Genomic DNA, 15906 nt, shown 5'->3' on the forward strand with positions numbered 1-15906 from the left:
CGTGGCGACAGGAAGCCCGGGGGCTTTGACCGGAAGCCCGCGTGTCTCCCTTGGGGGAGACCGAGGGGAGGGGGAAGACCGAAGGGGGCGGAACCGAGTGGGGGGGGGGGCGAGGAGGGGAGGGGGGGAGACCGAGGGGGGGGTGAGGGGGGATACCGAGGAGGGGGGGGGATACCGAGGGGGGGTGACAGAAGGAGGGGGGGCCGAGGGGGGGGGAGACCGAGGGGGGGGTGAGGGGGGATACCGAGGAGGGGGGGGGGAGGGGGATACCGAGGGGGGGTGACAGAAGGGGGGGGGGTGACAGAAGGGGGGGGGCCGAGGGGGGGGGGGAGACCGAGGAGGGGGTGAGGGGGGATACAGAGGGGGGGCCGAGGGGGGGGGGGCCGTGAGGGGGGGCGACTGTGAGGGGGGGGGGGCGACTGTGAGGGGGGGGGCGACCGAGGGGGGGGGGGGGGCGACCGTGGGGGGGAGGAGTCCGAGGGGGGAGGGGCGGGGCGAGGGGCGCTGTGGGCGCCATGCGGAAGCGGCTGCTCGTGGTGGTGGCGGCGCGCCCTCTCCTGCAGCTCCACGCGCTCTCCGCTCTCTCCGCCTGCAGGTAGTGGAGGCGCTCACTCCGCTCTCGTGTGTCGCTGTGTGTGTGTGTGTTGGGTGATGGTGTGGGGGGAGCGGTGGCACAGTCGTGTGGGTTACAGCCGGCGGGCGCGTCTGTCAGTCGTCGTAGTCGGTCAACCCATGGCACCTGCTGGGTCTGTCCCCTGACTTGCCAGCAGCGAGCCTTCGACATTGAACGTGCACCTAGCCTGGCACAGACGCGCCGTGGTTGATGTCACCGTGGCTTCGTAACGGTGTGGTGTGTGTGGGGAGCGGTGGCGCAGCGGTTAGCGCAGCGCGCTACCAACCCCGGCCACCCGAGTTCGATTCCCGATCACGGCCAACACCTGTGACGATTATCTGAACCGGTCCTGGGTCTCCCCTAGGTCGACTCGGTGCTGTGTGTAAATATTCCCATTGTGGGGAGACAAAGGCGGTCGTGCGTGGTGCTGTCCACCCACCCCCTCGTGTGCCGTGCCGGCCTTAAGAGGTGCTCGCTAACAGCACTTGCCCCCACAGTCTGTTAGACAATGGTTCTGATACAGATTAAGTGTATTTAGCTGGGAACCCGAGGCTGATTATAATCTTCATAATCGATTTCAGTATTCGCTGTCGTCTCTCGGGACCTGATGGAGGGAGAGGAGCTGTTGGCAAACTCATCGCGTTTGAGTTCCACTCCTTATTTTCGCAGTCTCTTATTAAAGTCAACTCTTGTCAATTGTGTCCCACTGATGCAAGGCCGTAGCCATGGAGTCAACATTGGGGGGGGGGGATCAAATTTTCCAGGGGGTCCAGGCCCCCCCCCAGAAAAAAATCTAAATTTTAAAGCGAATTTCCTGCCTAAAATATTTAAAAAATTCACTAACACATGGGATGGACTTTTTATTTATTTTTTACAATAATGTCTAATAGTGTATTGTATTACATTGCTCTGTTTTATCTTTTTTTTACCTTTTCTTGTTTCATTGTATGTAATTCACAGAGATTAGGGATTCATAAAGTACACCCATAACCACAATCATATAAACAGAAATCAATTTTTAGCGATATTTTGGGAGGGGGGGTCATTTTGAGCATTTTTTTATATTGGGGGGGATGTGGCTCCCCTCCCAATTTATCTTATTATTATTACGGCCTTGCACTGATGTGTACAACGTGGCTTTTCCGACGACCGTGCATCATTCACCATGAGATTGTACCCCTTCAGATTTCAGAAGAGCACTGACACTTTCAGTTCCCCTTTCGAGGAGAGAAAGGCAAAACAAAAAAACCAGGAGTAGAGTTCGAATGAATAACATCGTCTGAATGGGTCCGCATTCTCGCCACAAAGTGCAACAGTAATTTCAGCGAAGAGAGGTCAACGAACATGTTGAAAACTTCGTTCGCACCGTACTTTGGAGATGTGTTTGGTGCTTGCAGTGGCAATGAAAACACTTCCAGCTTGTAACGCGTCTCGCAGTGTGTTCTGTCACTCGAGGAGAGAGATAGCGAAGGGAAAGCACAGACTAGGGGGATGGCAGCAGCCAAATTAAACTCAAATTTGTTTTTTTTATTTTACCAGGTAAGGCCCCATTGAGCGATGTAGATAAAAAAAATTTGACGCTTTTATTCAACACACTCCGTCTGTTCTCTTATCCTCAAAAAAAATCTTGTAACTCAATTTTTACCCACTTCCCAATGTGCCATCTACTGCAAACTTGGTATATTTATGTCATACTGATGACAGGACTATATTCTATAATTAAAGTTTAAAAAAATATATATTTTTAAACATTTTACACGCTGTTATTTAACTCACTCTGTCTGTAGTATCCTCAAATCTTGTAACTCAATCTCAACCGTCTTCCCAATGTCGTATCGACTGCACACCTAGTATAGGTATGTCATACTGATGACAATACTATATTCTATCATTGAAAATAAAAAATAAAAAATTTTAACAATCTTTTTTACGGCTCTAATTGTCCACGCTCAACTGACGTTGGCTGTAAATCACCACGTGGTCCCTGACGTCACGGCAAGCCACGGGGAGCCACGCCCAGGGGCGGGGGATGTGGAAGGAGGGGAGGGGCGATGGGGGAAGGGGGCAGGGGGAGGGGCAGCTCGGACAGTACATTTCATTAAAGCGTGGTTTTTAAAAAAAAAAGTATTTTAAATATTTTTAGGAGAGACCTGGCTATCACAAATGGTAACTTCAACAAAGTGGCCTGTCGTGTGGGAATTTATAGCAGCAAAATACTCTTAAACGCGTGGTGTTGAGTCAAAATGTGGAGGGAAAAACCGGAGGATCCGGAGAAAAATCCACGCACCCACGGAGCGAGAGATACACGCAAACTCCAAATATACAAGGGTCAGGGTCGGGATGGAATCCACAACCTCCTGTATATCAGGCGAGGTAGTTAACATTTCACCATCATAACTTTGTCCCTTACCCGCCCAAACCCTGTGATCCTCTAGATATGAAAGTGTAACGGAATAATTAATGGAGGTTTACATGTGGGAGGAAACCCTCACGCGTGTGTGAGCGGGGACACGGCTCTTAAACAGAGAGTGTGGTGGACACGTTACGTATAAGAGGAAACCAGCCGATCGTTCATCGATGGGGAGTAGCGCTGGGCCAGGTGTTTAGGAACATTATCTTTGAACTCGGTGGTCACCTGAGTTCAAGTTTCCAGCTACGGCTAACATCAGTGGTGAGTGATGTCTCAATGGATTTATAGATGCCTCGCCCATACCCCCGTACGTCCTTCAACCCGAACTGAACAGCGGGGTAGAGTGTGGTCACCTCCGATCAGCAACTGTTGGCTACGTAGGGTGCGAAAGAAGTTCAATGTACGCACGTACACGCGGACCCCACGACGAACACGGCGTGGGGAGGCATTCATCCAGCAGTGAATCGGCAGTTGGGTGCAAAATATTGCTGATTAGTCGCTTTACAAGCAGAGGAAAAGTCAAAAGAGGCGAGCGTCTGCTTCTTCTAAACAATTGAGAGGGAGTCGGCAGTGGAGATTACCATGGGCAATGGAGTTGCAGGCAGTGGGGCAACAGAAGAGAAGGTGCGACCACCCATTGGGCAGAACTTGTAAGTCCGTAGTCAAGTTGCCCCCCCCCCTCCCGCCCCCTCTTCTAGTGTTAATTTAGTCAACAAATTTAAAGTTTTACCATTGTCGACTAAATACTTTGACAGGTCTTACTTAGTTTGTGAATTAAGTCTAGTCATTCTCTTCGTCTCGTCAGATAATTCGATCAGCCAATCCGCTGATTCGGCAAATAGTTTTGTATATGCTTATAGCCAATTACTCTTTTTGGTCTTTCTCAGTGTTTCTTAAAACGTTGCTGAATTGTCTCAGTCTGCTTCTTCATTCATACGAGTCTTAATTTGTCTCGTCATAGGAAGTCATGCTTCGACATTTGGTGGGCAGTCATTGAAATGCTTTATGATATTTATTCACCTGTAGTCTTTGTTGACCAAAATTAAAATGCAATTCGTTGACGAATATTTTCGTCACTAGCGCGGTCAACAAATGAACCGTTGTTAGGCCACGGTTTTTGCCTTCCGACTGGTACGAGGGATGGCCAGGATGGCCCTAGCGTAGCTTCAATCGGGGAAGCACTTTAAATTTCACTTCTAGACGGCAAATGGCACGATTACCATTGAGCAACCATTGGATCGGTCCACCCCCGGCACGCCTCGCATGTCGCTAACAGGAGGATCGCGTTGCCTTCGTGTTCCCCCTCTCACGTGCAGGGTCGACGCGAGTGTGGGATCCTTCCTCTCGGGCCAGTGGTGCAGCTCGTCAACCGCCCGCGGAGCGATGGCTGCGGGACCGCCGCCGCCGCCGCGATCGTGCAGTGCCGCGGGCCGCGACGCCTTGGCGGCCGGAGGCTGCGCCCCCCTCAACGTGAAGTGCCGTGGGGGGCTCTACTCCGGCTCGACGGTGAAGCGCTTCCCCGTGCCTGACGACCACGTGGCCTGGGGGGCGGCCTTCCCCGAGTACGCGCCCAAGGAGTACACGGCGCCTGCCGTGCTCGCGGGACCCGTGTGGGCCGACCCGCAGCACACGTGAGCGATGCCAACCCGTGCTGCTGCTGCTGCTACGTACTGCTTCGATTTCGGCTGCTTCTGTTCCTGAGACTTTGTTACTTCGACTGTTGGTTGTGCTGCTGATGCTCTTGCTGGTACTACTTTTGTTGGTCCTGCTATTGCTTCTGCTGTTGCCTTTCCTGTCGCTGCTGCTACTGTACTGCTGCCGCTGCTGCTGCTGATTTTGACGTTGCTTCTGTTGGTATTGCGATTGTTCGTGCTGCTGCTGATGCTACTGTTTCTACCGTCAGCGCAGTTTATTGCTTTTGCTCCGTTTTGTTCGATTGTGCTACTCGTGATCATTTGAAGGCAGTAGAGAGAGAAACTGCCCTACCTTAGCTTTTAGATTGGGGTGGGGATCCAGACTAATGGCGTTCCTCTGTGGGCCCTCTCAGCAACCTGACGTAGGCTGCTCATCACCCCCAACTCAACATCGAATCCAGACGCCTGTTAACGACAGCGAAATGTATCCACGTCACCTTCTGTGTGCTGTGAAAAGCAGCGGCATAGCAGGGTTGGCATGGGCTGTTGTACAAGAATTGAAAAATGGGGTGACTCTCTGTCCCAATGTTTTGCCTCTTCGTAGCCCGGGGGACCTGAGACCCTCTGGTCAGTGGCCCCGAGTGCAGTTGCACCACCTGCACGCTCGACGGCCCAAAGCTTAATGGAACAAGACTTGCCAGCCTAAATATTGTGCGGTATTCTTCATTAATGATTTTTTTCCGACTTTAATCGGGCAGGGAAGACTGGGGTGGGCGACCGCCTAAGTTCAATGAACTGGACGGGAAGATTGACCGCAGGAGCCACATGGGACGCTACGAGGTGATCGACGGACTCTCCAGGTGAGTTCTTTACACTCGGTCTCACTTGGAGCGGTCGCTTGCTCGCCTTCACCTCGTGTGACACAGCACGTCTCAGGCGCAGTATTCTTTGGTGGTGTTCGTAAACAAAGAGTGGAGTAGCACGGTGAGTGATTCGTACTTTTCGGTCCAGATTTCCCTCGTGATTCACGAACTCGCTAGCTTCGATTTTGGCTATCCGCGAATCGCATCTGGAACTCTACACGACTGCATCGAGAGAGCGAGAGAGAGAAAGAAAGTGATGAGATAGAATGTGATGAAAGAGAAAGTGACGAAAGATCAAGTTGTGAGATCATGTTCACGTATTGAATAGCTTATTTACGTATTTACTTGCATTCACGAGCATTTCTGGAACGTATCCCTCGCGAATAACGAGAGAGAATACTGTATACACCCGGTGGCCATGAGTGTTCTACCCACCTTCGCCAGCCCCGCACTGACCCAGCTGATGGAGTATGGTCAGACAACCTCCACGACTGATAGGGAGGTCTTCATTCAGCAGTGGATTGACAAGGGGCTGTAAATGGTTCTAAACAAACTTCCTGGGTGGCGGTGCGTTTAGAGCAGCACCTGGTTTGACACTGGGAGGCGGCGATTTGAAATCCCAATCGTAAGGATCGACTAAGCCAATCATCATCATCATCCCTCCAGGGTCAATAAAACGTGTAATTCTTTGTTGAGAAGCCAACAGTGGTTGTCTTGAGGAGTGACTGCCTACCGTCATAGGAATGTGGAGTTTTCCACACCGCAGTGGTTGTTCATTCTGAAACTGTTGATTTTACTTCTGTTTTTGCCAAATACGATTTGTATACGCCAGCTTTTATTTGGCTCATTGTGTGTTAGCCAGCCAGCCCTTTATAGGTGATTTGTTGCCTACAATCATCATCTCTCCACTCGGTGAGTCATTATTAACGTCACAATTGCACGTGTGCTCTGTGCTTTGCCCGTTGTTGGGGATTTATTTTTCCGTTCTTCTTTGTGCGGCTTTAGCAGGCCTGCTCAAACAAGACGCTTTGTTTGCGGTTGTTGCTCAAAAGCGGCAGCGGTTATGAACGAGCAAAGCAGTACGTGTGTGGGTGGGCTTTAGATAATGGCAAATGCCTTGCACACTGTGCCAAGCTCACAAATAGACCTCACCTGGTAAACCGGAATGGTCAATGGGGACACAGGGACGTGTGCATGGCAAACCTTTGCCGAATGTTGAACGCATATTTGGCTCGTCTTTCATTGATTTCGTTTTTTGTTTCATCTTGTTTGATGAAAAAAAAATAGCTGACAAAACTAAAATAGATTGCTTTATTATCATTTTAAGCATTTGGGTCACTGTTTGTGGAACACATATTAAAGCTCCAATTTATAAAAAAAAATACATTAAAAATGCAGCATGGGGAGGGAGGAGGGTGCAGTGGCGATGCAATGGTGAGTGCACTGCACTTTGAACCTGTGTGGTGAATGATATCCCCCCTTTACCAACCCACAGTGACCAGCGTAGTGAAGTATGGTCAAACATATCCCCTATGACCGACATGGTGTGTGGTAAGGCCTTCATCTCGCCCTGGATTTACAAAGGGCTGTGATTTTTATCATCATTAGTATTACGATTTGCGTAACGCAATTTGGATTACAAAAGCATCTAAACACAAACCTGCTCTCTCTCAAGACACTTCAAATACATGTGAAGGCTGAGGTTTACCGGACGCGGAAGGCTGCAGAGATGTCCAGATGTGCTTCTTGAAGCATTCTTTAAAATCTCAATGTATGTGCAATGAATGTGAGAAAAAACCCGAGATCGAAAGCACTAACAGAACACGTGGCTTCCATGGCAACACGTTGCTGAATTACGTACAACGCATAAGAACAGTACATGCGTATAGCTTTAGAATTGCTAGCACACATTTGCGCGCAGTCACCTACGGTGTACAGCTTGGTTAGCACATTTGACACGTTGGTTTTTTTGACCAATATGATTTGTAATAGATGTTTGGTACAGATTGCGTGAGTAAAATGTGCGTCCTAAAACCCTCCTTCATCCAAAGCAGCCAGTTAATAAATAACCCTTCCAAATGATACTGCTTCAGCATTAGCACACAAACAGTATTTGGGGTACATTTAAAAAAAATCCTTATTTATTTCGGTAAGTGCACCCTGCATTCAGGCTTAGTCGAGTCTTATTTTGAGTCTACTCTCATGCTATCTGTCAGCGAGACTGCCGGTCACAATTGCAATTGTATCATTCATAATTTATTTGGAACTGCATTGTAATTTCAGCCCACAATGCTCCTGTCACACAGTTACAATTGCGTTCTTCATAATGCATTGCAGTCACAATGTAATTGCACTTTTAGCCAACAATGCTGCTGTATATGCAATGATAATTGGCCAAAGGTCTGCTTGTATGTTGAACTTCTTTCGCACCGTACGTAGTCGACCGTGCTAATCGGAGGTGCAGGGGAAAGACAACAAACTAAACACAAAAAGCAGCTCTAAAGAAATTAGTTTTCAATCTAGATGATTTTAAAGTGCATAGTTACGGTGGCTTCCTAATATCGGAAGGAAGAGTGGTCCGGACGGCCGCAGAAGCACATCTGAAAGCGCCGCGCGATGCAGTGACCATCTTCGTTCGATGCCTAGCCATAAGCTGCTGCTGCTGCTGCCGCGAGGATGACCAAAGTTCGTGTGATGGTTTACGTTCTTTGACGAGATCCGCCATGATGGTTATGATGGTTATAACGATGACGATTGTTCCTTGCAGAAACCCGATTGGCAGGACTGGGATTAAGGGCCGAGGGCTCCTGGGCAGGTGGGGCCCTAACCACGCTGCAGACCCCATCGTGACGAGGTGAGGAGAGCCCCCCCCCCCCACCCCCACATCTGCTCTGTGCCCTCCTCACTCGGACGCTGCATTTTTTTTTTATAAACAGAAGACCCAACACCCCACCCCTCCCCCAAAAAAATGTTGGTGCTCTTATAATTATCACAACAGGGGGTCTCTCCATGATGATGCAACAGTTGAATTCGGCTTCTAGAAATAGGATGGAACCTATTCGGTGATGTAGTGCGAGCTTCACGGCGCCAGGGTTTTGTGCCGTAATTCGCACATTTTAAAATTGCCCTCCTCGTGCTGCAGTGGCCGCTGTCGCGAGCCTCGCTGCGTTCCCGACGTAGCCGAGATCCCTGGGGGCTCCACCACGTGGGCGGAGGTGAAGGGACTCCCAACTCAGCTGGTGCACCACTATGGGGTGGCTTAATGGTGAAGGCGGCGGGAGCGTAATACAGAACAACAATGATTGATTTGCCGCACTGTTCCCCTCCGCTGCTTATCAGTCCCGCAGTTCTATAGCAGCCTGCTGTTGTGCATGGTGCTCATCCATCCAAGCACTATCCTGGCTGAAACGTGGTTAGCTTTATTGCGATCAAGTGCATTTCTAGGTGAGTTAAAACTATAAACTAAACGAGTTTTATTTGACCAGATAAGGTCCACCCAAGCTGTGTAGCTCTTCTTCAAAAGCGATCTGGCTGCCAAAAATGATAGCCCAGCAAAGTGGCTTGTCATGTGGAAATTCATAGCAGCCAAATAATCCAAATGCATGTTGATGCTCAATGTGGAGGGAAAAACCGGAGCACCCGGAGAAAAATCCACGTGACCACGGGGAGAACATGCAAACTCCAAATATACGGGCGTCAGGGTCGGGATCGAACCCACGACCTCTTGTATACCAGGCAAGGTAATTAACATCTCATAGCCACCGTAGCACCCTGGGCTATGGAAGAAGAGCGGTGTTATTGTTGCACCTGACGGCAATGACCATTGATAACGCTTCAAACTCGTGTTGCACAGCCCAGGATGCAGAGCCAAACATGCAACATCTACAAGATAAGAGATTAATTTTAGTTTTTTTCCATCGATTGGTCTTGTTTCCTAGGTGGAAGCGCGTCGGGGGCGTGGTGGAGAAGAAGGATGGGAAACCCATCCTGCAGTTCGTGGCCATCAAGCGCAAGGACAACAATGAGTGGGCAATTCCTGGGGTGAGCAGGCTGTGCGTGTCCCCCCGACACCGGATGGACCTCGCGGCACCTCATTGAGAGCTCCTCGTCAAACCAGCCGAGACGGAAGCGAAGGTTGCAATGAGAAACGACGAACTATTAAGTTGAACTCAACGCAGGAGAAAATAAACGTTTTCGGTCTATCGATTGTAGTCGACTACCTATTTGGTGGTCGATTGCTTGGTTTTCGCTTAGAATTGGTGGCCGCCTCGACATCCTGCCCTCCCGAAGGCGGGAGACCCCCAACAAGCCACGGCCAGCGTGACGCGGCTGATGATGTCTTGACAGCAAGGCCCGGGTTGGCCGCCCAAATGCTATGCGGGTTGATGGCCCTGCTTAGCGTCTGAGATCTGACAAAATCGGGGCGTGTTTGTGGCAGTTTTTGCCACGTGCTCACGTGTGTTTCTGTGTGTTTGTGCGTGCGCCACATGCTTTCCCAAGGGCATGGTGGATGCTGGGGAGAAGGTCTCTCTCACGTTGCGTCGAGAGTTTGGGGAGGAGGCCCTCAACTCCATGCAGCTCGGTGGTGCCGACAGGAAGCACCTCCAGGAGCAAATCAACAAGCTCTTCTCTGCCGGGGAGATGGTGAAGGGATAAGCACACTTTTCATTTTTTGAACGTTTCACTAAACAGTTGAGTGTGTGTGTGTGAGACACGTCCAAATGAGGTGGCCATCGGTTCAAAGGTCAGAACGTTAAGCTGGCACTGATGAGATGCCAGGTTCGAATCCAGGCAGCTGCCTGTGTTAATGGTCTTAGCCCGATCACTGCACAAATAAGCATCACATAATAATTTTTTTTTTACATAAACAAGGCGAAATTCCAGCTCTTGAGAATGAAAAAACATCAGTTTGAATGTCATGCGCCTCTTGGTGACAGGGCAGGTGGGAAAGTGTATACCCTCTGTTGTGTGCACCAGAGGTCACGTGAAGGTAACTCGAGAGGGTCGCTATGTGAGATCAGCAGGCCGTTCTCTAAGCTTAACGGGAATTTGCACTGCTCCGGGAGATTTCTGAATGGGCTCTTGAAACTTGACGCCATGTCCTACGGACCGCGACCACACGGGGCCCCACCATTTTAAAACGACGATAAAATAATATTTTAGCCGCACTCATCATGTACCGGAGGTGGGGGGGGGGGGAGATATCTTTTTAATTGCAGCGGGCTAAGCCACTTGTGTCACTGCAAGAGCGTCTTGTTGTGACAGTAATGACTGTGGTATGTGTTCATGTGTGGCCTGCGTGGCCTGCCGAAGATACTTTAAAGTCCTACGAGCAGCCCATATGTCCATCAGTCTCTCCCAGCTAGCCCGCAGTACTTTTATATTCTCATATAGAGCCACCTCTCTCCACCATTCTCTTGCCTGCTCTGTACTCTATATCACAATTCATCTCGATTTTTCGCGATGTTTCTGTTCCTCAATTCCTTTCCCCCCCTCCTCCTCTGTGTCTCCCCCACTTCCCCCCTCCCCATCTCCCCATTTCCCTTTCCCACCTCTCACTCTCGCTCGCCTCATTCCCACCTCTCCATTTTCCATCTCAACCTCTCCCACCTCTCCCTGATCCTCTCACCACCCACTGCTTGTCACGTCCCCTCGCTGTTACATTCCATTTTTCTCTCCGCTTCATCCCCTTTCATTCTCTCCCCGCCCCTCTCCTCTCCATCTTTTACTCCCTCCTCTAACTGCCTCCCTCACCACCCTCCTCTGTCTCCCTCCCTATCACATTTGTGTGGTGGGTGGTGGCGGCCAACCCGGGCGGTGACGTCAGAGCCACGTACGAACCCCGCTCAACTATGTGGGGTTTGGGTGACGTCATCGCGTGCAAATGCGCGTGATGACGAGTGTGCTTAGGGGCGTGGCATCCAGTCTGGATTCCACCCAGGTTAATCATCATCCACGCACTTTTAAATCTAGATTGCAAACTCAATTCTGTCCGAACTGCTTTTCTTTGTGTTTGTTGTATCATGGTTGGCTACGTGTACGGTGCCAAAGAAGTTAAACATACATTCGTACAGAACACCTGTTCCTAGTATAGTATGACTCAACCCTCGCTCAGGTAAAAGGTACCCCGCCCATGTATTAAAACAACAGACCTGACAGGTGCGCAAACCTTTGCTTTCTGCGTTACCCTGCTACCCTTTGCATTCAAGTGCGGGATAAGTCGTGCGTCTCATGTAAGGCTGGCTTTGTCTGACAGGTCTACAAGGGCTACGTGGATGACCCACGCAATACCGACAACGCCTGGATGGAGACCGTGGCTGTTACCTTCCACGACGACAACGGTACGACGGGCAAACACGAGGCATCTCCACGAGAGTGGAGACGCAGCGAAGAGATGCCAAGGGTAGTAAATCGGTCTCACCGAGGGTCGTGTAACGTACCCTCGTCGTCGTTCGGTACTTTTGAAGCCTATTTTGGCCGCTCACGATTGCCGGTGGCTTATTTTTTTGTCTATAAAAAAAAATTGTGGTGGTGGTGGTAAGTAAAAAAAAAAACAGGCTGCAAATTAATATAATAGAATATTTAAACCGGTCCAAGAGAGCCCTTCCCTCCACCGTAATACACTGAGGAACCCGGTGAAGTTGTGGTCAACCAATGCCTATGACTGACACAGTGTGGGTAGACCCTTTAAATAGCAGTCGATTGACAAGCACCTGCAAACTAATGGACCGTGGGTTTTTTCATGTATTTATCCAGATAGTGTTGAGTCTCACGGCTTTTTTAAACATGTATGTATGTTGAACGTCTTTCACACCGTGCGTAGCCAACCGTGCTAATCGAAGGTTGCAGGGGAAAGGACAACAAACTAATCACTAAAATCAGTCGTAAAGAAAGGAGGTTTTCGATCGAGATTTAAAAGTGCCGTAGCTCCCAGTGGCTTCCGAACTAAGGAGGCGCTCCTGCAATGATCGCACATTGGGATGTTAGGACGGTCCCTTTCCCTCGAGCCTTTTAAGATGCGGGAGAGAGGCAGAGTGCCCGGGGAAAACCAGCTCGTGCAGAGGGAAAAACACACGAAGGTGTAGGCAAGTGGGCTCACTCACCCCAGCACGCTTTGCTTCTGTCCCTCCTCACCATCTCGCGTCGCAGTTTTATTTAAGACCGTATTTTTACACTATGAGATCTCCTTTACCAGTGGCAAAATATAGTAATAGGTTTTTACCCTTTTAACTGGTACAAAACTGACACCTTTATACAAGGCATCATGTTTGCAATAACCTCAACACAAGAAGTCAAAATGCAAACAAAAAGAAACAACTCTGATGATGATAATGATATGCACTGTCTCGCTTGTATTGGCGAATGTTGCGTCTTTTATGCAATTTAGTTTGTTCCATTAACCTAAACACAACAGTAGAGTAGCGTCCTGTACATATGCAGCCCTTTGTCGATGAACGTCAGTATCTATGAACAATTGAACTGTTTTTAATTTTGCCAGGTAAGGCCCACCAAAGACCTCACCATGTATGAAGGCCCCCCCCACGCTGTGTGGGTTACGGGGTGCATGTGACCATACTGCAGCACGCTGGTCAGCGCAGATTGGTGAAATCCTGCGTATCCATGCGGGGGGACATCAGTGTATTTTGCCGCATTGCGATCTGCTGCCCGCAGCGTGGGCTCACCACATCGGCATATCGCGCGCGCGATTAAATGCCGTGAATAGTAGCGAACCGTTCGCCCCGCGCACGATTATTTACCCGTTGATCGCGAACTTGAGACTCGATCTCGGGTCTACGAATCGACGCTTCGTTGCCTGAAAAACCGGCCAAGCGCCGCCGCCCATCTCGTGCCGTTTTCCCAGGGGAGAACGTGGGCAGGCTGCCCTTCCAGGCCGGGGACGACGCTGTGGGCGTGAAGTGGGTGGACGCGCACTCGGCGATCAAGCTCTACGCCAGCCACACGCTCTTCCTGCAGAAGACGGCCAAGCTGAGGCACGCATACTGGTAGTGTGGCAGCGTGGTAGTGCGGCAGCGTGGTAGTGTGGCAGCGTGGTAGTGTGGCAGCGTGGTAGTGTGGCAGGGGTGCCGTACCATCTCCCACCCACCCACCACCCTCACCGCCTGTGCGTCACCGCCCGCTGGGGCTTGTGGTGGGGGAGGTGGGGGGCTTTCCTCGTAGAGGCTGTACACAACACTGCAGATTCTTTTCTTCCAACGAGCCCCCCCGCCCACCTGCCAGTCACAAAAAAACATCACCTGGGACTACACCTAAAATAGGCAAGGCTATTTCGGGTACCGTTGTGTATGTCGGGATGTGCATAGCTTCAAAGCAGTAAGAACCATTTGAGGTATTTTATTGTAAGAATTCAATGGTCACCATCTCCCTGCTCAAACAAGCATGGTGGGTGGTGGTGAGGGATACTCATGTTCAATGGGATCTCTGAGTCAGCAGTTCGAATTCGGCATTGTTGTGGTGGGAAGGAGGCGGGCAGCTTATCCATAGAACAAGGCTTGTGTTATTCTAGTCAGTGAGGAGTGGTGGGCGTAGTGGTTAGCTCACCGTGCTAACTTGGGTTCGATTCCCCGTCAGGCACGCCAAGCTTGGCTCGAATATCCCCGCCGGATTGTGCGTGGGCACAGCGGTTGTGCCAGTCCACTGCTGGATGAGGGCATCGTGGTATGGTTACTGGCCGTGGGGTTGTTATGTTAGTTTCACCGTACTTCACCATAATGCAGGGAGCATAGATGTGTGGGGACAACACAATTCCAACAATGCAACTTTGCTGCAATGCTCTTTGCTGCCCACATACCACAACCCCCCTAAGTTGACTTGGCCTTAAATTATTATTACCTGGTGCAGTGTGTAAGCATCAGCACTGGGTGGGGGGGGGGGGTGTTGTACGTGGTGCTCCACACACCACCTATCCGCTGTCGTCCTTTACGCTTAACGCAGGAGGTATCTTGGCAGTGTAAAAACCACGCGTGCAGCTTGCGCATATCTCCTGTACAACGGTGTGCTCGACTTTATTAGAATTGTATCGGCTGTGCATGTTGTGGGGCGAGCAGTCTTGGTTGATTTTCGCCGTAAAGGCATCAGAATAAACATAGCCTTTGCCCAGTCGTGCGTGAATACATTTTTTTTTGCGACTAATATACGTGCTCAAATACTATTATCCGAATGAAAGAGGCCCAGGCTGCATGGCAACCGAGGCCACATTTAATAGGTATCGTCCATGAGCACAAACCAGACATTTGCCTCGTCAAAACCACTGGCATAATTTGAGCAGTTTCCATACTCTTCGTGGCCGAGTAAGAGTGAATGTGCTGACGACTGCCTGCAAGTGAGTGGCGCTGTTAACAAATTCACTCATATTAGCGATTGTAAATTATTTGTCACTGCTCGGGCTTTGCTTTGCTACCCCTGAGGTGGGATAGATTTCTGCTCTGGCCCGTGGAAAAGTTTGTGTTTGGTTGTGACAAGTTGGGAATGCAGCAATGTTACCGAATACAGTCACCCAGAAATGTCTGTCCGTCACGCGCGTGACGTCACTCCACGAGGCCCACCCCCCCTCACGTGACGTCACTCCACATGAGGCCCACCCTCCCCCCTCATTAATATTCATGAGTGGGTGAAGTTTTACACGAACGCAGAGGAAGGTCGAGCTGAATTAAATAATTTATTACGCAAAGTCGCTTCAAACATGACGTTTCTTTACAGAAAGTGACGGTAAAAAATAAATCTACGCAGCACAGTGCTGCATCCGTGCGTGACGTCACTGCAAAAGAGCCCCCCCCCCCCCCCTTCATTAATATTCATGCCCCCGTGGAAATTTACACTCACGCACAAGAAGGTCGCGCACTCCACATGCCGCACCTCTCCCATTAATAATCATGAGCGGGTGACGTCACTCCACATGCTGCACCCCTCCACAAGAACTATGAGGGGGGGTGACGTCACTCCACATGGGGCAACCCCCCCCCCCTCATTAATAATCATGAGCTGAACAATTTTTCTATTGAATAGTTCAAATTTTCTGCAATATACAACGTCCTTGGAAGGGCAAAAAAGCTAGTGTCTACTATCGTTTTCTGTGGGTACCCCCTTCCCCCCTATACTTATTAGATGATAATTGTTTTGTATTTAATTGTAGCTGCCATACAGCTGTTTTTATATGCTGGTGACCGCAGAGAAAAAAAAGACTGGTACAAAAGGGAGCTGAAATACAGGCGATGAGATCCATGTATGTAAACCCCACTGATTTCTCACCGCCCTGACCTCGTGCGTGTGCGTTTTTGGTTGCAAGAGACGATTGCGAGTTGGCTCGTGTCAAGGTGGAACAATGACGTGGCCCCCTTCACCCGACATAACCCCCCGGTGGACGTTGTT

The 15906-nt window shown here is 50.2% G+C and overlaps 1 protein-coding gene across 1 annotated transcript; it reads left to right on the forward strand.

The window, feature by feature from the left end:
* The first annotated feature begins 437 nt into the window (after nt 1–437).
* Nucleotides 438–14637, forward strand: NUDT9 (nudix hydrolase 9). Its single transcript, XM_061562149.1, has 8 exons — nt 438–595; nt 4340–4654; nt 5416–5517; nt 8288–8374; nt 9459–9561; nt 10021–10164; nt 11777–11861; nt 13382–14637. The coding sequence occupies exons 1-8, from the start codon at nt 516–518 to the stop codon at nt 13525–13527; spliced, it is 1062 nt and encodes a 353-aa protein (XP_061418133.1). The 5' UTR covers nt 438–515; the 3' UTR covers nt 13528–14637.
* The last annotated feature ends 1269 nt before the right edge of the window (nt 14638–15906 follow it).

This window comes from Lethenteron reissneri, chromosome 28 (genome assembly GCF_015708825.2).
Source record: "Lethenteron reissneri isolate LAM-NWPU_2019-01 chromosome 28, ASM1570882v1, whole genome shotgun sequence".
In the NCBI taxonomy this organism is placed as follows: domain Eukaryota; kingdom Metazoa; phylum Chordata; class Hyperoartia; order Petromyzontiformes; family Petromyzontidae; genus Lethenteron; species Lethenteron reissneri.